The sequence below is a fragment of the Pinus tabuliformis genome, chromosome 2_2, assembly GCF_031772625.1.
Source record: "Pinus tabuliformis cultivar Carrire ecotype Pingquan chromosome 2_2, CPIR1, whole genome shotgun sequence".
In the NCBI taxonomy this organism is placed as follows: domain Eukaryota; kingdom Viridiplantae; phylum Streptophyta; class Pinopsida; order Pinales; family Pinaceae; genus Pinus; species Pinus tabuliformis.
Window position 1 is genome coordinate 913348897 of NC_142300.1, and position 22135 is coordinate 913371031.

The 22135-nt window shown below is 36.6% G+C and overlaps 1 protein-coding gene across 1 annotated transcript in view; it reads right to left on the reverse strand.

The window, feature by feature from the left end:
- The window catches only part of LOC149195992 (serine/threonine-protein phosphatase BSL3-like), a 193846-nt gene that overhangs the window by 84536 nt on the left and 87175 nt on the right, over nt 1-22135 (reverse strand). The window contains exons 8-10 of the mRNA XM_089405460.1: nt 5270-5371; nt 5088-5169; nt 4762-4941 (exon numbers count right to left, since the gene is read on the reverse strand). Of these exons, the coding sequence (XP_089261586.1) occupies nt 4762-4941; nt 5088-5169; nt 5270-5371 (364 nt within the window). The remainder of the gene's footprint in view (nt 1-4761; nt 4942-5087; nt 5170-5269; nt 5372-22135) is intronic.

Consider the following 22135-nt stretch of genomic DNA (forward strand, 5'->3'; position numbering starts at 1 on the left):
TCTTTGTACCTTCAATTTGGGACACTGCATACCATAGACACCATCGATCAGTCGGATTCCTTGTTGTTGTCGTAATTCTGTTGGCCGCCAATCGAGCCAGTCCCACCATCAACTTTCGCTCTTGCCCGACCAACATTTCGCTCTCACAAAATCAACTCAGCTACCCACATTCATTTCCGTGATTTGAGTTGTGTTCGTGTTCCCTATCGGCTCCTTGACCATCGTGTTCCAACAATCATTGTATTGTTCCTGCCGATCGACCGTCCCCTTCATTCGCGTCCCTGACGCGGCCCAACCCCTTCATTCGTGTCCTTATCGCTACTAGTCTTTCCCTTCCCAACTGTCGTGTCCATCTCGTCCGTCAGTCAACGATTACATTCCATATATCCCTATTTAAACTATATAAGGTATAGCCTACCTTTAATTTATTTAACCTACTATTTTATATATATTATAATTGTTATAGCATTTAATTAAAAATTATATTAATTAATTATTATGTAATTAGTAACATAATTAATTAATTAATTAGCTATTAAATTATAGTTATTATATAAATAAATAAAGGTTTTTCAAAAAAAAAAATTAGGGTCAAGTTAAGAAAAAGGGTTAAGCTGGATAACTATACACCACCACATACCCGAGCAATGACTTCATCAATTTTGATGGCTGATTTTAATAAAAGATTGATAGATCTTGAGACTAAGGTGATAGGACATGGTGAAAAAATTGAGGAGCTCCACGATACAACAAAGAGAATAGAGAATCAACTCAAGCAGAACCAGAACCAGAACCATAGAGAATGCAATCTTTTCAAATAAGGTGGATCTTAATCATAATCAAGCAATGGTGATGTTGACCTGTATTTGTGACAAGTTGAAGATTACACTCGATCAAATACCCCAAAATAATGAAGCTACTCAACATCTCAATTCTTCAGATACATCAAACTCGTCATACTCACATGAGAAACCTAAGTCTCCAAAAGCATCGTCCATACCCCATCAACAAAATAGTAACACAAATTTTCAAAATATGCAGCTCTCAAATCAATTCTCAAATATGATGCTCGCGAATCAATACCCCTCCTTCACTCCATTAGTTGCTACATATCAACGAACAGCAAAACTTGAGCTCTCCAAATTTGACAGTAACAAGAAGTGCAATGTTGCATGGTTCAATAAAGCAGAAGAATATTTCGAGATTTACGATATTGATAATGATGATGAAAAGATCAGGCATACGTCCATGCAAATGGAAGGCGAAGCATATAATTGGTATATGTGGTGGAAAAAGACGACACTTGCTATCAGTTGGAAGAAATTCAAAAATGCATTCTTTAAGAAGTTCCAAGGTGTCAAGGAAGAAGAGTTCTTCTCGGCACTCACGATACTGCAACAAAAAGGAGATGTGAACGAATACACTCGAGAATGAGAAACTTTAGCTACGCGAGTACCTGGATTGTCTGAAACTCATCTCATTTAGTCATATACATCACGGGACTTAAACCTGGTCCCCAGGTTGAGCTTGAGCTTCATGACATCATTTCTATAGAAGTATCAAGACAGAAGGAAAAAGTTGTTGAAAAGAAGCACGAAAAGATGCAATGGCCAAAAGTTGAAAGAGTATATTCGAGACGAAGATTTCCCCAAATTGCGAACACGGATAATACAAAATATGTTCCACCACATCTTTGTGAAGGAGAAAAAACTAACTTGGAAATGCAAAGAATGAAAGAAGGCAAGTGCAAACATTGTGGCGAAAAAATGGGACCCTAAACATAGATGTGCGAAGGAAAAAGAAACCAAGAACCTGTAAAAGTGTGAGGAAACTAGTGATTCAGAGAGTGAAGACTCAGACATAGAAGAGATCGAAGATTCTCCACAATTTTCTCCAGAACCAAATAACGAGAATATTCCGCAAGTGTCATTATCAGCCATGACAGGTATATAGCAACCCCAGACAATGAAGTTAAAAGGTGATATCAAAAAAAGCAACATAATGGTTCTAATTGATTCTGGTAGCACCCACGACTTTTTGGACTCAACTATGGCGAAAAGGCTCAATTTTCAGGTTTCCTATGCCCAACAAGAAAGTTATGGTAGCTGGCGGTAAGAAAATTGAAAAGGTAGGGAATGCCATAAAGTCAAATTACATATTCAAGACTATAATCTCGAGTCTTTGTTCTACATTGTACCATTAGGATGAGTGGACGTGGTCTTAGGTATCCAATGGCTACAAACCCTATGCACTTAGTCTGCCAATCATCAAAAGCAATTTATAAAATTTAAATGGTAACGGCATAAATATAAGTTATATGGGTTCTAACCACCTAAGAATCAAATTGTATCATCATCCCATATGATGAAAATAATTCGGAAAGGAGCACCAGCGTATTTAGTGCAGTGTCATGAATTAGAAATGCTAACTTCAAATATGATTAACGAATAGTCCCTTGAAGTTCAAGAACTAATTCAAAAGAACGAGAAGGTGTTCCAAGACCTTCCAATGAAGTTGCCTCCTAAAAGAGAAATCGAGCATACAATCGAAGTCAAATAAAGGTCAAATCCCATCAACATCAAACCACACCGATATCCACATCATCAAAAAACCAAAATTGAGAGGTTAGTCTAGGATCTTTTAAAATGTGGCATTATCACATAAAGTAGAAGTCCATATGTTGCTCCAGTTGTATTAGTTCGAAAAAAAAAGATGGATCATTTAGGCTATGTGTAGATTACCAAGGGCTAAACAAGATAACGATTAAGAACAAGTTTCCAATTCCGTTTATCGATGAAATGTTGGATGAACTACACGGAGCTAAATACTTCTCAAAATTAGATTTGAGATCAGGGTACTACCAAATAAGGATAAGATTGGAAGACATAGCAAAAACAGCGTTCTGTACATATCAAGGTCACTATGAGTTTAAAGTAATGCCTTTTGGTCCAACTAATGCTGCAGCAACATTCCAAGCTACCATGAATGAGATATTTCATCCTTATCTAAGGAAGTTTGTGCCAGTTTTCTTCGATGATATTCTAGTTTATCATAAAACGTGGAAAGAGGAAGTAGAGTATCATCCAAGGAAGAAGTAAAAGTAGATCCTAGTAAAATCAGGACTATAAGAGAGTGGCCCAAACCAATTAACATATCCAAGTTAAGGGCTTTCTTAGGGTTAACTGGATATTATCGAAGACTTATTAAAACTATGCCCATGTAATTGCACCTCTGACAAACATTCTAATGAAAAATTCATTTCGTTCGAATGATGAAGTAGAAAAATGTTGCCCAGACTTAAAAGAAATTATGTCTAATGCGCCTTTGTTAGCAACTCCAGATTTTTTTTAAACCATTTATATTGAATGTAATGCTTCAGGTTTTGGGATAGGAGCAGTATTGATGCAAGATGATCATCCAATAGCTTTCGAAAGCAAGAAGCTCAATAAGTGAGAACGTCTTAAGTCTACATACAACAAAGAAATGCTCGCTATTATGCACGCACTAGCCAAGTGGAGGCAATACCTTTTGGGAAGTAAGTTCTCCATACAAACAGACCATAACAGTCTCCAGTACCTCCTCCAACAAAAAACGCTCTCTGAAGAACAACAAAAGTGGATTGAAAAAATTGTTGCTTTTGACTTGGAGATATTACATAAAAAGGGAAAGGACAATGTAGTGGCAGATGCTCTCTCCAGAAAAGATGAAGAAACATCCTTGTTTGCAGTCTCAGCTATAATTCCAGAATGGCTTAATGAAATCCGAAGTGAATATGCAAAAGACCCAGAAACATGTGCTATAATTAATAATCCTACTCAAAATCCAAAATTCGAATGGAAAAATGATATTTTGTTGTATAATGGGAGAATTTTGGACATGAATTTATCTCCTCTCAATGGCAATGACAATCATAAGTCCTAGATCAACAAAGGAGTCCAAATAAAGGAACCATCAAAGCCAGTCATTCCCTCTTTGGTTAAAGTCGCTGCAGGTGATTTCTCTTTCCTCTTGGCAGTTGCATTTTTTATTCAAAAGGTATCTTCTTCATGAGGTTCCTAATGCAAAAGGGGTTACTTTAGCAAGGGTTATGAGGCCATCCTCTCTACCTAGCTCCAGGGTCAAGAGCACAAATCAAAGAGGCCAGTAATGCCTTTGGCCATCAAGCACAGGTTCCAGTGGCCCTCCCTACCCTATATCATTTAGCATTATGGATCTATTTTGACTGTAATCCATAAAGGGATTAGCTTTTTTGTTTATTATTGCTTTGGTCTCTAATGTATAGCTAAGGTCTTAGAAGGTCAAATGGTATAATGGAGTCTAAAGAAAAAAAATATCTGATACTATAATTGTAATGGACTTATGGCTCATGTTTTGAGATTTAGTGGATAATTGATTCCATAAAAGGACTTTCTAGTCTCACTCTGACACTTTAATGTCATTAGAACTGTAAAAAATTTATTTTGCTTATGATGTTTTTCCTTTGGGAAAAATATATTGTATGCCCAAGATCTTAGATGTTTCCTTCTGAATAGAGGCCCATTTTTTTTGTATAAAATGCATATGCACATCTTTTGTTTATATTAATAGCAGAAGGAAACATCAGTAAAATATACAAAACCATGCAAGAGAATTTTCCTAGATTAGATTGCGCTTTTAGGATTTAGGAGTGATTAGTGCAGATTCAAAACTAGAACAATCTATACTGTTCCAATTGCAAAACTATATATGCCAGGCACATAAATTATAAATATAGTTGCATACCCCCACGCAGGCCACCATAAATAAAAATTAGGTCACCAACAGCTGCTGCAGCATGACGACAGCGCCTTGTAAGCTCTACTGATGCATCCCCGCCAGCTGCATCTGCACTGTATCTTCCTGTCCGAGGGCTGGTAACAACAGACTTAGTGTCACACCAGACACCAGCTGCAGTGTCGAGAACTACAAGTGCACATTACAAGAGTATTTTGACTCATCAATTATAGTCACAGCGAAAGTTGTGTTTGGTCACATTCGCACTGCCCGGAGGCAGATTAAATCAAATAGCACTATATTCAAGCAAAATGCATGCCATAACTCAAGCATACCTGCAATGCTAGAGGAATCTTCTACCATCCGTCCACCTCCAAGGGCTCCCCCAGATACATGAAGCCTTGCATTGACAAAAACCTAATAAACAGGAAGATCAATGCTTGATGATGGAAGGATTCTCTATAATAAAAAGACTGAATACTAAATATAATTTAGATATTCACAGTTATGAACTTACAGCTGCATGTTGGTATCTGGGAGAAGGCGATACACCAGGAGCTATAGCCCATTCCCAACGCCCATCTCTGTGTTTTGCAAGACCATATGCACTGGACAAAGGCTACAAAATTCAAAATAAATCATATAAATGCAAATCACATGGTTAAGCAATAATGACTGTCCTATTGTCATATTTACAACAAAAATTCAAGAAAAATAACTTTACAATATCACGCACAACTGCAAACCAATATCAAGATTTAACAAAACACTTGATTCACTTAAACCACCGAAACAAGCATACATTGTGGTAAAGGATTCTTATTGCAGCAGAGCAAATGCTTGAAAAGCACACTGAAAAGCCGAGATCTTTATGCATTTGCAGCATCAAATGGAATCACAGAAATCGAAGGCTAGAGAAAAAGACATTTGACATCGTCTTGAAACAAATATCAACATACACTAATAAAACTAACATCTAAAACAGAAGCGTAGACATAGGTTAGTAAAAAGGGCAAGAAATAAAAAGTTCAAAATATATTGGAAGAAATTAACAAAAATTGTTTTAAAAACAACAGATACTCAAAAGCCACAATAACAAAGAAAGACAGTTCAAGAATGCATAATAAAACCACTAACCTAAATGGAAGATTAGAACATTAACATTTTGTAAAGGGAACAAAATCGATTCATGGCTACAATAATAATGCAAATAAACAGCATCTGCGGAATCCTTGTTAAAAGTACTGTTAAATACTTTTAAGGTGATCTAAACTTCGATTTTCCATGAATTCAGCAGCAGCAAGCTCAGTTATTTACATAATTTAGTTAGTCCTTTGTATAGATTGTATAGAATTTCCTTGAAATTTTGGAACTGCTTGAATGAACTAATTGAACTAGGCTCGATTCACCAAAACCAGAATTTCTCTACTTTAAATTTGCAGCGGAATAGAAACAGAATTAAAAACAGAGTCTCACGATAACAATAACACTATTTTTCTAGGAACCCAACTGGGAAACACCTCTTCTTGCTGTAGATTTTATTGAAAGGAAATTGAGCAAATAGAATTCTTTAAAAAGCAAACTGTTTCAACAGAAAACAAGGCTAAGCTCTCTGTTAATACTTAGCTCGAAACCTCCCTGCAAGAACTCGACCCGCCCCTTATTTCTTTGTGCAGCTTCTGCTCCTATCTTCTACCGCTGCAAATCTCCTATTTCCTATCACATATTTGAACCCCTATTATTTAGGAATTTCTCCCTAAATCCTAGTGCACATCACAAGGAAATTCTCTCTCAATCAAACTGCATATAGCCTGTTCCTTACACGCTCTCCTAGCAAGGACTCTTTCCCACACAAACTTGTGCTCAACAATTATGATACAATGATGTGCCTTCTTCCTCCTTTTAAGCCTTTCGACCTAAGTTACCAGGATTCGGATACGGATACAGATACGGATCCGGATCCGGATACGGATCCGTTGCATTTTTGAAAAGGCAGGATCCGGATACGAGGAGGATACGGCAAGTACAAAAATATATAATAATATTTTTTAAAATTTTAGAAAATACATTTGATGTTTAAAATCAAAACCATTCATGAATCACAACATTAGAACTAAAATTATTAGATAATTTATGAATTTGAACACTGAAATGATGAAATTTAAAAACTAACAAACAAATAAACATATAAATATTAATGCTAACATATTGATATAATTGTTAAAATAAAGTTATTACATAAAATATATATTTTTTTAATTTATAAAAATTAAAAAATATTCTGATTTTTAACAACCTAACATAAAGTTATATAAGTTATGATTTATAAAAATAAAAAATTTAAAATAAAATACAAAACATACGGTTTATTAAACATAAATATATTGATTTAAAATAAATAAATTAAAATAACTTTATTATATATATTAACATCCAAATAAACTTTTTAATTAAATCAGAAATCTTTATTTTATAAACTTATTTAAAAAACATATTGATTTAAAATAAATAAAGTAAAATAACTTTATTATATATATATATCAAGCAGATGGTATTAAAAACTATGATACGTAAATAAATTAAAATAACTTTATTATATATATTAACATCAAAATAAACCAAAAAGCATATATATATATATATATATATATATATATATCAATCAGATGGTATTAAAAACTATGATCCGTAAATAAATTAAAATAACTTTATCATATATATATTAACATCAAAATAAACCTTTTAATTAAATCGGAAATCTTTATATTGAAAGCTTATTAAAAAAACAAATTGATTTAAAATAACTTTATTATTCATATATATAAATCAAAGATCTTTATGATTGAAAGTTTATTTAAAATAAATAAACTTTTTAATTAAATCAGAGATCTTTATATTGAAAGGTTATTAAAAAAATGTTGACGCATAATTTTATTGAAATATATATATATATAAAAGCCGGCAGATGGTATTAAAAAACCACGCGTAATTTTATTTAAATCTTTATATATAGACGCTGGCAGATAATTAGTGACTTATTTAAATCTTTATATATATACGCTGGCAGATAATTAGTGACTTATTTAAATCTTTATATATATACGCTGGCAGATAGTCATTAACTAAGTCCGCTAACTGACCGTACACGGATCCTAGCGTATCCGTATCCGTACCAGTTTCGGATTCGGGGATCCGCGGTTCCACCTCTTGCCTTCAGCGGATCCGGTAACGTAGCTTTCGACTCATGCTATCACTGGCAAGTTTATTTTTAGAACTTGGACTTGTGATTGATTTGTTAATTGAGTCGAACTGATTCTTCGAACTCGTCCTTGCTTCAATTAGACATTGAGCCTCTCACTTGTCTTTTTCCAAATATAAACTCGCACTTGGATAACAACAAAACTAATGAAGCAAACAAAGTTCCTTCCACAGATTAATTACTCCAGAAGACTTGGAATATAAAGATATCCATGAGGATACAAATATTATATATTAAATGTGTGAATAAATGATGATGATGATACAATGAGAGCGAGAGGCTTGCTTATATACCAAGTAAGTGTCTCTTCATGGAGAGTCATGTCTCATTTAGACATGACTCTTCAACCAATTACTAATTAACTAATCATTATTAATTAGAAAGTGTCTCTTCATGGAGAGTCATGTCTCATTTAGACATGACTCTTCAACCAATTACTAATTAACTAATCATTATTAATTATTATCATTTATATTATTTCCTATATATTTATTCATAACATTGCCTTCCTCTTCAAAAAGCTTTGTCCTCAAAGCTTGTCAATGAAAAAGGCTTGATCTCTTTTTTGGTTTCGAATTTCTTCTCGTCTCGGAACAGTGATCTTCATCAATACAAGTTGATATGATCTTCTAAGTGACAAACAAAATTGTCACACTGAGAAGGGATCAAACAATCCTAGATTAATCTTCTGCGAAATATTCTGATCACTGGAATTTTGTAACGACTTGTCATCATAGAACCGGATTGAGGTTACATCATTATTCTCTGGAACATCAGTTTTTGTTATGAATGGTCCCGATACATAGCTTGGTTGAGTTGTCTACTCTCATGATTCAGATGTCGATAGGGAACTTTTTTAGTTTGGCTTTCCCTTATTAGATGTGAGGAAATTTTTTATTTTCTTCTTCTGAGGATGTTGTCGAGTTCGTTACAAATCCTTCGATTGGGATTTTCATCGTCTGAACTACAATATCTAAGTGTGTATTGTCTTTAACTTGCTTGTCTTCTTCTTGGGTTATGACATTCACTAGATTGGTATCTACTCCCTTATCTTCAACCTGGACTGCTACGACTGGAAACTTTGATACCTCTTGAGCAAGTTGTTCTAAGTTGTCTGTTAACGACTTTTTCTCCCTTTTTAAGGTTCTTTATTTGTGTTAATAATTTTTCACTATGGTTTTTCAGCCGAGAGACTTCTTCACTTTTGTCCGCAATGATTTTGTCAACTTCCTTTTGCATATTTTGTATCGCCTATTTACTTTCTTGAAGAATTACTTTTGAGATTTCTTGCGTGTCTTCTAGAGTCACTGAATATGTCTTCAAAGTAACATCTTGTATATATTTTTTCTCTTTTTGTGGGAAAAGGTCAAAAACTTATTTTTCGTATTTAACATAAAGGACCCTAGAGTTTCCATCCAGGGTGAGCCCAAAACAATATCACTATCGTCAAAAAATAAGGTTTTCACGGTGAATTGTGAGGTAAAAGTATAATCCCCAATACTTAGTTGTAGATTGTTTATGTCGTATTGTTTGTTACTTGTGTCAACAATTTTTTTCGATTATAGTCGATTCAGGAATTACTAGTTGGTTAGCACATTTAGTACTAACATAATTACTATCTTTAGTAGGACTGATAGAGATTATAATATCTCTTCCTACCAATGATCCTTTGATTTTAAATAGTGTACTAACACATTTAATAAAAGTTTTTGGAAATCTTTCATTACAGTTGGTTCCCATTTTTATTTTTATTTTTATTTTTATTTTTATTTTTATTTTGCTTTTAAATAAATTAAATAGTAATGATAATATTTTTTATTTTTTATTAAATACTTAAATTAATTATATAATTAATATATATATACATATACAATTTTAAATACATATAATATATATTTTTTATTATATAATTAATTTTTTTTTACTTAATAACCTTTAACCTTTATGGCCCACGATTTATCCAAGAAACGTGACCAAAATATTTTCGTAAGGTCACGACATTTCACTTCAAGAAAAAAGGAAAAAAAATGGTTCATGCACGTGTTGGTGTTGATTGACGTATTAATGTAGCTCGAATGTCTGGTTCAATATATATGGTATATGGCAGTCTTGGCTGGTAGTGGTAATGGTTGCAGACGGTGGAACCATACAACATGACAGTCGTTGAATAATAGATTGCAACCGTGCGGTATACTTGATGAAGGAAATTGCAACGGCGTTGAACACTGGAAGGGTGGTGGAGACGACTAGAAAACGACTGCAGTGTACAGTGTATAGGAGTTTTGTATGGATAGAAGTGGTTGTTGTTCGGTGGCAGAAGCGGACAGTCCGTCGGATAGCCGTGTGGACGGCGAAGTGGAAAACGGCTGCAATGTACAGTGTATAGGAGTTTTGTATGGATAGTAGTTGGTGTTGGTCAGTGGCAGAAGCGGACAGTCCGTCGGATGGCAGTGTGGACAGCGAAGTTGTGGGTCGTTAGTGCTACTACTTTGCCAGCCGGGGGCGTCTCAATGGTGACCACGTAAAAATTTTTTAATATATATACGTTATAGGTTAAATATATATATATATATATATATATATATATATATTAGTTTTTGTATTTCTGTTAAAATTGGCAACTAGGGCAAAACTCCATGTGGGCCATGTTATTTATGGAAGCTGATATTTTTCTTGGATCCCTCTCATCGAGATGTGTAGGATTGATTTAAAGATCATCCGACTCCGATAAGTATTCATGGAGTTATGAATTTATTTGTGTTATAAGACAATTCATCAAGGTCGGCCGGCAACCAAATAAACCCCACATGTGCTCAACGTTTTAGTATAAAAGGAGATGACTTAAGAGTCATTTCACACACACTTCTCACTTGATTTCTCTTTTGTCTTGGGTTTTAGTGTCAGAAATCTAGTAGGAAGTAGCCCTAAACGCAGGAGGAAAGGAGGCTAATCTATCTGCCCTAGCCGCAGTCCTAGCCCTAGCTTCTACGCATAACCTAGCCACAGCCATGAAGACATGCCCTAATTCTCCATGCTGTCCCAAGGGTAACCTAGACGCAGTAAGGAAGGAGTCCTACGCATGACCTAGGTGTTGTCCTAAAGAGGTCATGGACAGCGTGAGAATTTAGGGACTGTTTGGAGGGTTTTTCAGGGGTCCGAAGTGCAGGAAGGAGGGCCGAAGGACTGCTCTTGGAGGCTGAAGCAGAGAAGGGGAATTCTGGGTTGTTTGAGGGCCAAGTGGAGGGGAGGCAGACCCTAAACAGGCAGCTGCAGACCTGTGATGCCTTGTTGTAGCAGGCCACAAGCATATAGGGCAGGCTGAGGTTGTTAAAGAGGGCTAGACTGCCCAGAACCACAGCAAGAAGGGTCAGCCTCCTAACAAAGGGCAACCGCACTCCTTAACAGCAGATCTGGGCAGAATTGAAGGTTGGATATGGGACTGTAATGATGCCCTAACCAGGCCTACGTGGCAGCATAAGAGTGGACCTCAAACAGTGAGCTGAGGTATGCATTTTAGGTGCTTGGTGTGTGTGCAGCAAAGGTCTGTGGTAGGCCACTCCAAAATAGGCCAGGTGTTAGGGCATGCCATATGCTCACAGCAGCATAAGGAGGCAGCCATCTACCTTGACTAGTCATTAAGGTAGTTTAAAATATGTTGGGTTGTTGTAGCAATGGGACAGCAGCAAACGTTGTTCTGCAAACACAAATGGGACAGCAAGCAATCATAGGAGCAGCAGCCACTTACAGTGGGACAGCCAGGCAATGGTGCTTATTGGTACAAGGCAAATAGGATAGCTAGGTAATGGTGCTTGTTGTTGCAAGCAATCATAGGAACAGCAGTCACTAACAGTGGGACAGCAATACTAATAGTGTGACAACATGGTGCAGCAATACCACATGAGACAGCAGTGGCAAGCATGTTGCAGCAATGGCAAGTACATGGTGCAGCAATAATACTTGGGACAGCAATGATACTTGGTGCAGCAAGTACATGGTACAGTCATGATTGGTGAAGCATGACGAAATGCAGCATAGTGATGATGGGTGCAGCATGGTGTAGCACGGTGAGGTGCAGCATGATGAGGAGCAGCACAACGATAGGTGCAACAAGGCAATGGAGTAACCTTGGAGAATCAGTTGAAGCAGCTTGTCTTCAACTAAGTTCAGCTACCTCATGTATCATCTTCTTATTTAGATAAGTCAAAGTGTTGACTTTTGTTGTATATGAACTATCTCTCTCTCTGCTAAACTATTGAAGAACATATAAGAAGAATTGATCAAGGGTTTCCTCACATTGGGGTTTGTCCCTGGCTAGCGCCACATGTTGTGTCCTCTTGTCTTGGCTTGTCTTTTGTGATCTATGTTTATGTTCTATCTGCAATTTACTTTAATGCTGATGTGATCGCTAATCAGGGAAAAATATTGAGCTAACTGTGAAAATTGAAATAAATTGCTCTAAGCATAGAACATACCTAAAATTAACATTTTTCTTTTTTATTTCTTGTATTTTTTAATTATTTTTTTAACTTAATAACCTTTATCGCTCACAATTTACACAAGAAATGTGACCGAAATATTTTTGTATGGTCACAACGTTTGACTCCAAAGAAAAAAAAAAACAATTGATGCACATGTGTTGGTGTTGATTGATGTATTAATGCAGGTTGAATGATTGGTTCAATAGATATGGCATAATGGCGATCTTGGCTGGTAGTGGTAATGGTTGCAGACGGTGGAACCATACAACATGACAGTCGTTGAATAATAGATTGCAGCCGTGCGGTGTACAATGATGAAGGAAATTGCAATGGCGCTGAACATTGGAAGGGTGATGGAAATGACTGGAAAACTGCTGCAGTGTACAGTTTATAGCAGTTTTGTATGGATAGTGGTGGTTGTTGGTCAGTGGCAGAGGCGGACAGTCTGTCGGATAGTAGTGTGGACAACGAAGTTGTGGGTGGTTGGTGCTACGACTTTGACAACCGAGGGCGTCTCAATGGCAGCCAGTTAAATTTTTTTTTTTAATATATGTGTTATATGTTTAATATATATATTTAATATATTGTTTTTCTTATATTAGTTTTTGTATTTCTTTTTCTTTTTTATTTCTTGTATTTTTTTTTAAATGGCCAAAAGCCTAACAGCAAGTTGGAGAAACTCAAAATTGGTAGCGAAATGCTAGAACAGAAACAATGTTGACGAATTTTAACGGCCAGGGACCTGGAATGGAGAATGAGCTCTGTGCAGCGGTGAAACAACCAAAGGATCGACTGCTCTGATACCAAATGAAGCAAACAAAGTTCCTTCTACATATTAATTACTCCAGAAGACTCGGAATATAAAGATAGCCACGAGGATACAAATATTAAATATTAAATGTGTGAATGAATGATGATGATGAATGTGTGAATGAATAAGCAAGAGGCTTGCTTATATACCAAGCGTCTCTTCATGGAGAGTCATGTCTCATTTAGACATGACTCTTCAACCTAATTACTAATTAACTAATCATCTATGTAACCGAATTCATGGAAACCCATGTCGAATCTAAATCTTGCGAATCGGATACGATTCGACAAGAATTCGAATCCCAAAACAGGATTCGACGTGTCCGTACAGGATTCGTACAAATTCCATACGAATCACGTGCGGGCACAACGAATCTCGATTCTGGGATTCGAATCCCAAGAAAATGACTCAGAATGCAATGCTTAATTTTCCAAAAAAATCACTCAAAAATGCAGAGTTTTATTGTTCTTTCAGTTTAAAGTTTATTTGTTAATTATGGAGGAGAATCTCTTGAATATGGAGGTCAAAGATATTGTTGATTTCAAACATTACCTGAAGATTTGTGTTGGAGGTAACATCAGTCTTACACACTGCAGAGGAAAAGCCAGAGGGATGCATATGGAAAAGAAGAACGGTGGTTTAAAATACCTTTTACAAAGTTTTCTTCATATAAATACTCTGGTATTGACATATCCCTCTTTCGGATGATGGTGAAACACAAAGGTGGAGGGCATTGCACCTTCAAAATTTTGAGATGGCTACATTGCATTAAAATAAATTATGAATTATGAATCATGATTTATGTGACCATTGACATGTATTTGAATTTTGTATGTACTATGCATGCTATAGCCTATAGATGAAGATCTATGTTTGAAATCAATGAATTTGTATCATTAATTTGAATTTGTGTAAGAAATATCTAATTTTTAATATATATATATATATAATAAAATAATATATAACAAATCCCACATGTCCTGTTCTGGGGGGTCAATGTGTCCGAATCCGACATTCAAATCCCCGAATCCTACGAATCCCGAATCCCAGTGTCAGGTGACTTAGCTAATCATTATTAATTATTATCATTTACATTATTTCCTATATATTTATTCATAACAACTAAGCCTCCAATTTCTTCACATGAGTTAACTGCTCCATGAACTCATCCTCGAACTCATGCATGCTAAAGAACTGAATGAGGTCTTTCTTGGCTAAGGTTGGCACACGTATATTCGATAAACAAATATATTTATATATTATTTAATAACTTGATGAATGAATGATTACAACTGTGAGAGGCGTTGGCTTAAATACAGCCTTGGGTGCCTCTTAATGAGTGGGCATGATCTTCAATCATGCCCTTCGCCCAAATTAATTAACAATTACAGACTTAATTAATTTTTATATAACATTGCTTTCCTCTCGAAAAGATGTTTTCTCCTCAAAGCATACGTAACGACAGTGTTGTTGACAAAACACTTTTGTCTCTTGTTGACGTAATTAGTAAACATTTTTGCAAAATATCTCAGTGATTTGTTTTGCTGAGTCTAATTTCCTCATTCCAATAAAGTGAGCATACTTGGTGAGTCTGTCGACTACTACAAGAAATTTATCTTTACCCTCAAACACCAATAAACCTTCGATAAAGTCCATTTATATTTCTACCCATTTCTAATTTGGGATATTTAAAGGATGAAGTAGTCTAGGTGTCATAATATTTTCATTTTTATTCCTCTGGCATTTATCGCATTTTGCTACATATTTCTGAATATCGTTACTCATTCCCTTCCAAAAGAATGATTGGAGTGCATTATAGTAGGTTTTAAAGAACCCTACATGTCCGGCTAACAATGAATCATGTGACTCTTTGAGAATCTTGGCTTTAAATTTGGAATTTGAACTCAGATAAATTCCTCCTTTGTACCATAGAATATCATTCTTCCATTCAATTTTTGATTTCTGAGGAAGGTTATTGATTATAGCACTTGTTTCTGGATCTTTTGCATATTCACTTTCGATCTCATTAAGCCATTCGGGAACAACAATTGAAACTACAAGTAATAATGGTTCTTCATGCTTCCTAGACAGAGCATCAGCTACTACATTATTTTTTGTTAAATTTGGCAACTTGGGCCAAACATCAATTTGGACAGCTCTTATGAGGTTGCTGATATTTTTCTTAGATTCCTCTTTCCGAGAGGTGTAGGATTGATTCAAAGATCATCCCATTCTGACATATACAAATGACGTTATGAATTTATTTTGATTATGGACAAATTGTCAAGGTCGGCCAACCCTCAAATTAGCCTCCTCCAACCTTCAACGTTGCATATAAATACAAGGTGCCTCCTCATTTTGGCATCTCATCTCATTCATCTTTCTCTCTCTCATCTTAAATGGGTACGGATTTCTGGCCCTCTCTCTGTCCACACATGCGACAGGAAGATTGTCTTTTCTAGTTGTTGCATTGACCAAATTTGACCGAAATTTCAAGAGACCGAAATTTCAGGAGGCTGGCTTTGACTAGCGTTGACCCTGTTTGACTTCAATTTTGTGAGGGAGACTTCTGTTTCGGCAAGTTCTTGTTCTGGGCACAAAAACTGAGGCAGTTTACCCCTGCGTTGACTGCCCTAATTCAAGTTTTTGCATTGACTTTTGTTGACCAAATTTGACTAGTTATTTTCGAATTGTTTTGGGCTGCATTATCTTGTTGTTGGAGACTGAGTTGACCAAGGTTGACTGAACTGTTTTGGAGGTCAATTTCAGCCCTGTTGACCATCATTGACTTTTTGGTTAGCGCTTTCTATTTCTGTTGTTTTGACTTATCAGTTTGGGCAAGTGAATATTGTAAATTGTGCTCTCTCCCTCTCTCTACTGAACTTTTGAAGAATTATAAGAAGAATTGATCATGGGTTTCTCCACATTGGTGTTTGTCCCTCACTGGTGCCATATCTTGTGTCCTCTTGTGTTGGCTTGTCTTCTACTGTTATTGTTTATGTTCTATCTACATTTTACTATAATTTTGATGTGATTGCTACACTGGATAGATATTGAGCTAATAAAGAAAATTGAACTAAGGATACATATAACATATCATTGTTATCCTAAAATTAACATTTTTCCCTTTCTTTTGTAATATATCCATGTCGAAGGTAGCAATTTTTTCTAACCATTTTTGTTGTTCTGTAGATAGCATTTTCTGCTGGAGGAGATGTTGAAGACTATTATGATCTGTTTGTATTAAGAACTTACTTCCCAAGAGATACTGTCTCCATTTCGCTAATGTGTGCATAGTAGCAAGCATTTCCTTGTTGTATGTAGACTTGAAACATTCTTGCTTATTGAGCTTTCTGCTCTCAAACACGATTGGGTTGTCCAGCCTGCATTAGTACTGCTCCTATGCCAAAACCGAAAGCATCACACTCAATTACAAATGGTTTTGAGAAGTCTGGAGTTGCCAATATAGAGCCATTAGACATAACTTCAAAACAATATAGAGCCATTAGTCTTCAAAACACTTTTCTGCATCATCATTCCATCGAACGAGTTCTTCTTTAGAAGGTTTGTTAGGGGTGTAGTTATATGAGCATAGTTTTTAATAAATCTTCAATAATGCACTGTCAATCCTAACAATCCTCTTAGCTTGGAGATATTAACTGGTTTGGGCCATTCCCTTATAGCCCTGATCTTATTAGGATCCACTTTTACCCTTCCTTGGATATTATATGTTCGAGATACTCTATTTCTTCTTTCCCAAAAGTGCATTTGGACTTCTTGGCATAGAACTGATGTTTTACTAATACAATAAGAACTTGCTCCAAATGTTGTAGGTGCTCCTTCCATGTTTTACTATAAATTAGAATGTCATCAAAGAATACTAACAGAAACTTCCTTAGATATGGGCGAAATAGTTCGTTCATAATAGCTTGGAATGTTGTTGGTGCATTGGTTAAACCAAAAGGCATTACCTTAAACTCGTAATGACCTTCATGTGTTCGGAACGCAATTTTTGCTATGTCTTCCAACCTTATTCTGATTTGGTAGTACCCTGACCTTAAGTCCAATTTTGAAAAGTATTTAGCGCCATGTAGTTCATCCAACATTTCATCAATAAAAGGGACTGGAGACTTGTCTTTAATTGTTATTTTGTTTAGTCCTCGATAATTAACACATAATATGAATGATCCATCTTTCTTTTGAACTAATACAATCGGAGTTGCATACGGACTTCTACTTTTTGTGATAATATAATGCCACATTTTAAAAGATCCTAGACTAATCTTTCAATTTCAGCTTTTTGATGATGTGGATATCGATACCGTTTAATGTTAATGGGATTTTATCCTGATTTGACTTTGATTGTATGCTTGATTTCTCTTTTAGGAGGCAACTTCATTGGAAGATCTTGGAATACTTTTTCGTGCTTCTGAATTAGATCTTGGACTTTTGGGGCTTCTTTGTTGACCAGATTTGAAGTTAGCATTTCTAATTGATGACACTGTACTAAATAAGCTGGTGCTCCCTTCCAAATCATTTTCATCATCTGGGATGATGATACAATTTGATTCTCAGCGGGCTGGAACCCATATAACTTGTATTTCTGCCCTTCCCATTTAAATTTTATAAACTATTTTTGATGGTTGGCAGAGTAAGTACCTAGGGTTTGAAGCCATTGGATACTTAGGACCACATCCACTCCTCCTAATGTTATAGTGTAGAACGGAGATTCTAGATTATAGTCTTGAATTTGTAATTTAACTTTATGGCATTTCCCTACTTTTTCAATTTTCTTACCATCAGCTACCATAACCTTCATGTTGGGCACAGGAAATGTGAAAATGTTGAGTCTTTTTGCCATAATTGAGTCCAAAAGGTTGTGGGTGCTACCGGTATCGATCAAAACTATTACGTTGTTCTTCTTGATATATCCTTTTAACTTTAATGTCTAGGGTTGAGATATACCTGTCATGGCCGATAATGATACTTGAGGAATATTCTCGTTATCTAGTTCTAGAGAGAATTTTGGAAGATCTTCGATTTCTTATATGTCTGATTCATCACGGTCTGAATGATTAGTTGTTTCATATTTATATAGGTTCCATTGTTTTACAACCCGGCCGAGTCAACCCGGAAAAGGCCGTTTCGAACCGAGCCAACACAAATTTTTATGACCCGGCCAGCAACCCGGCTCGGTTGACCGAGTCAACTATGACTCGGCCGAGTCATCCAATGACTCGGCCGAGTCATAGTTGACTCGGTCAACCCGGCCGGGTCCGTATTGACTCGGCCGAGTCAAAGAACCGACGGCTGGGCAGCGTTAAAGATGAAAAAAATTAACTTTTTTGTGATTTTTGGTAAAGTGCAATTCAGTTTATGGATTCCAAAGGGTAATGGTAAATTGTTAAATGCTTTTGGGGTCCATTTCCCCCTCCCAAACCCTATTTAAGACAGCCAAATGCTCTCATTCACTCACAGCAGTCTTATGCATTTGAGTGAGAGTCTTCTTTGAGAATTAGTGAGCAGTTCTTGAGCTTGTTTTGGAGCAGCAGTGAGGAGTCTTGGAGGAGCATTGTAGCTGGAGTGAGGAGCTTCTTGGGCAGCCATTTGGAGCAGCATTGAGGAGCCGATTCTTGGAGCAAGCTTGAGGAGGCAGTTTGTGCCTGGAGGTATTTTTTTCCACCTCTATAAATCTGTTTTTGATTAGTAAATTTTAGGTGCATATCAAGAAAGCTTAGAGAGTGTTTTTTGTCAAATAAATGAACATTGAATCAATTTTTTTTTTTTCATTTTCAGATTGTTTTCCTAGTCAAAAAATGGCACCTAGAGCAAAAGATCCTGCTTGGGCATATGTTGAAATGGTTGATAGTCAGATGCATTGCAAGTTTTGCCATAGGAAAATTAAGGAAGGTCCTGGGGGGATTCATAGGCTGAAACAACACTTGGCAGGGATTAAAGGCCAAATTACCGCATGTCCCTCTGATGAAATTGAGGAGATTAGAAAGAATTTGTTGGCCAGCTTTGAAAAATTTAAAGAAGATAAGGCTAGGCAACAAGAGATACAGGCTGAGATTGGGAGGAAGAGGGAGATACAAAGAATGATGGCTACCAACCCCCACTATGATTTTGAGGGTTCTTCCTCTATCCCTCAAACTGAGGCATCCAACCCTTTCCGTTATGTTCCACCCTCTTTTGGTTCTGTTCAAGATAAGGGAAAGGGTAGAATGAAGGGTGATGTGACTATCAAAAGTTATTTCACTCCCTCCTCTCCATCAGATGCACATGGTTCTGAAGTTAGTAAAGGTCAAATTCAGCCCACTTTAGATGACCATTGGAAGAAAGAATTGAGGGAGACTGCTTGTGACTACATAGCCAGATGGTGGTATGATGTTGATATCCCCTTTAATGCTGCTCGTTCACCATATTATGAGCCTATGTTTGATGCCATACATGCTGCTGGAAAAGGCTTCAAAGGCCCTACTATGCAAGAGCTAAGGGGGTTTCGTTTGCAGAAAGAAATTCAATCCATTAATGAGTATTTGCAAGAGTTCAGGGACTCATGGGCAAGAACAGGGTGTACCATCATGTCAGATGGATGGACTGATCAAAGAAACCGTACCATCATAAACTTTCTTGTCTTCTGCCCACAGGGAACCATGTTTTTAAAATCAGTTGATGCATCTGATAAGGTGAAAGATGGCCACTTGTTGTTTCATCTATTGGATGAGGTTATTGAGGAGGTGGGGGTGGCTAATGTTGTTCAAATCATCACAGACAATGCCTCTAACTATGTTCTTGTTGGTAAACTGTTAGAGGAAAAACACAAGACCATCTTTTGGACCCCATGCGCTGCACATTGCATAGACCTCATGCTTGAGGATATTGGAAAACTAGATTGGGTCAGAAACACTGTAGATAATGCCAAAAGCATAAAAAAATTTATCTACAATCATACACTGGTTTTGAGTCTCATGAGGAAACACACTGGAGGCAAGGATATTATTAGGCCTGCCATCACTAGATTTGCTACACATTTTTTGACATTGCAATCTATGCTTTCCCAACATAAAAACTTGCAAAAGATGTTTTCCAGTGATGAATGGAATCAAACCAATTGGTCTAACAAACCAGAAGGCAAAGAATTGAAAAGGAAAGTCCATGATGAAACTTTTTGGAGAAAGGCAGCAGAGATTGTGAAGCTTGTTGAGCCACTAGTTAAGGTGTTGTGGTTGGTGGATGGGGAAAGGTTGGCTATGGGCTTCATTTATGAGGCTATGGATCAAGCAAAGGAGCAAATAAAGACAGCATACAAGGATAGAGTGGCAAAGTATGGGCCCATTTGGGCAATCATTGATGAAATATGGAACAATCAACTCCATCGCCCTATACATGCAGCTAGGTATTTTTTGAACCCACGGTATCATTATAAAGCTAAGGAGTCAGGAGGTTTGAGGGGGGAGGTCAGAGATGGACTGGTTGATTGCATTGAACGCATGATCCCATCGGAGTCTGATTAGCTGCATATACATCAACAGGTCACATCCTTCAGCAATGCAACAGGTACCTTTGGGAAGAACCTAGCAAAGATTGCAAGAGAAGCAGATGAGCCAGGTAAACAAAAATTTCAATTTTCAATTTCTTAATGGTTTTACAGTTTTACTTTTTTTATTAAAGACTAAAGCTTGTTAAATCATTTATAATTTGAAAGTTAGATATAATTTGTAATTTTGTTGAGCTTCAGCCTTCATCTAACTCATAATTCATTACACTCCTATGTTTTTTGCAGCACAATGGTGGGAGGCCTTTGGTGGCCAGTGCCCTCAATTGCAAAAGTTTGCAATTCGTATTTTGAGTCAAACTTGCAGTGCATCTGGGTGTGAGCGCAATTGGTCTGTCTTTGAGAGGATTCACACAAAGAAGAGAAACTGTTTGGAGCAAAAACGGTTGAATGATCTAGTTTTTGTCCAATACAACCTTCGGCTCAGACGGAACCAATTGCTAAACAAAAGACCTGATTCAGATCCCATTGTGTTGGAAGACATTGATCCAACATCAGATTGGGTAGTGGAGAGTCGTGCACCAGAGTTTGATCCTGATGAGGATCTTGATGAACTTGAACTGCAACATCAACTTCAGCCTGTTCAGTTGAATGCAGATCCCGATCCACCAGCCTCAGTCTCACAGCCAGCAAGGAGTAGGACTCCAGTTGTAGGTGCTTCCTCTGCTCAGCCACGACAGAAGCGCAGCCGCATATCTACTCTATCTCAGCTTGCATCTGCTGCACAGCCTGCTAGTGGTACTGGCACCACTTCTACAGTTGCAGTTGGAGACGATGATGATGAGGAGGAGGCATGGGGCCCCTTGTCTGACTCTGATGATGATGATCCAGAGATTGGTCGAGATGATCTTGGCTCCTCTGGCAGTAGCTACTAGCCAGTAGTACTAGTATTGGAGTCTGGTCACCATCACAGTTTACTTTTGTTGTAGAGGCCATTTCTAGCCTCCTTGGTTATTTGTATTTTGTTTTGAGTCTTTGATCATGTATGACAGTTGACTATGTATTGCCATTGGGTACCATTTTGATATAATGGATTGGTTCATGAGCCTACTTTGATCATATGTTGTCTTCCATCTATATTATAATGCTGTGTGTTTGGAAACATGAATGAAAATCTTTAAAATTATGTTTAAAATATTTAAAATTATGTTTTTTTATAAAAAAAAAATATTTAATGTATTTTTTACAACGACCGAGTCATTGAAATCGAGCCGGTCGAGTCATTACCGAGTCGGAGTCGGAGTCGGAGTCGGAGTCGGAGTTGTAAAACATTGATA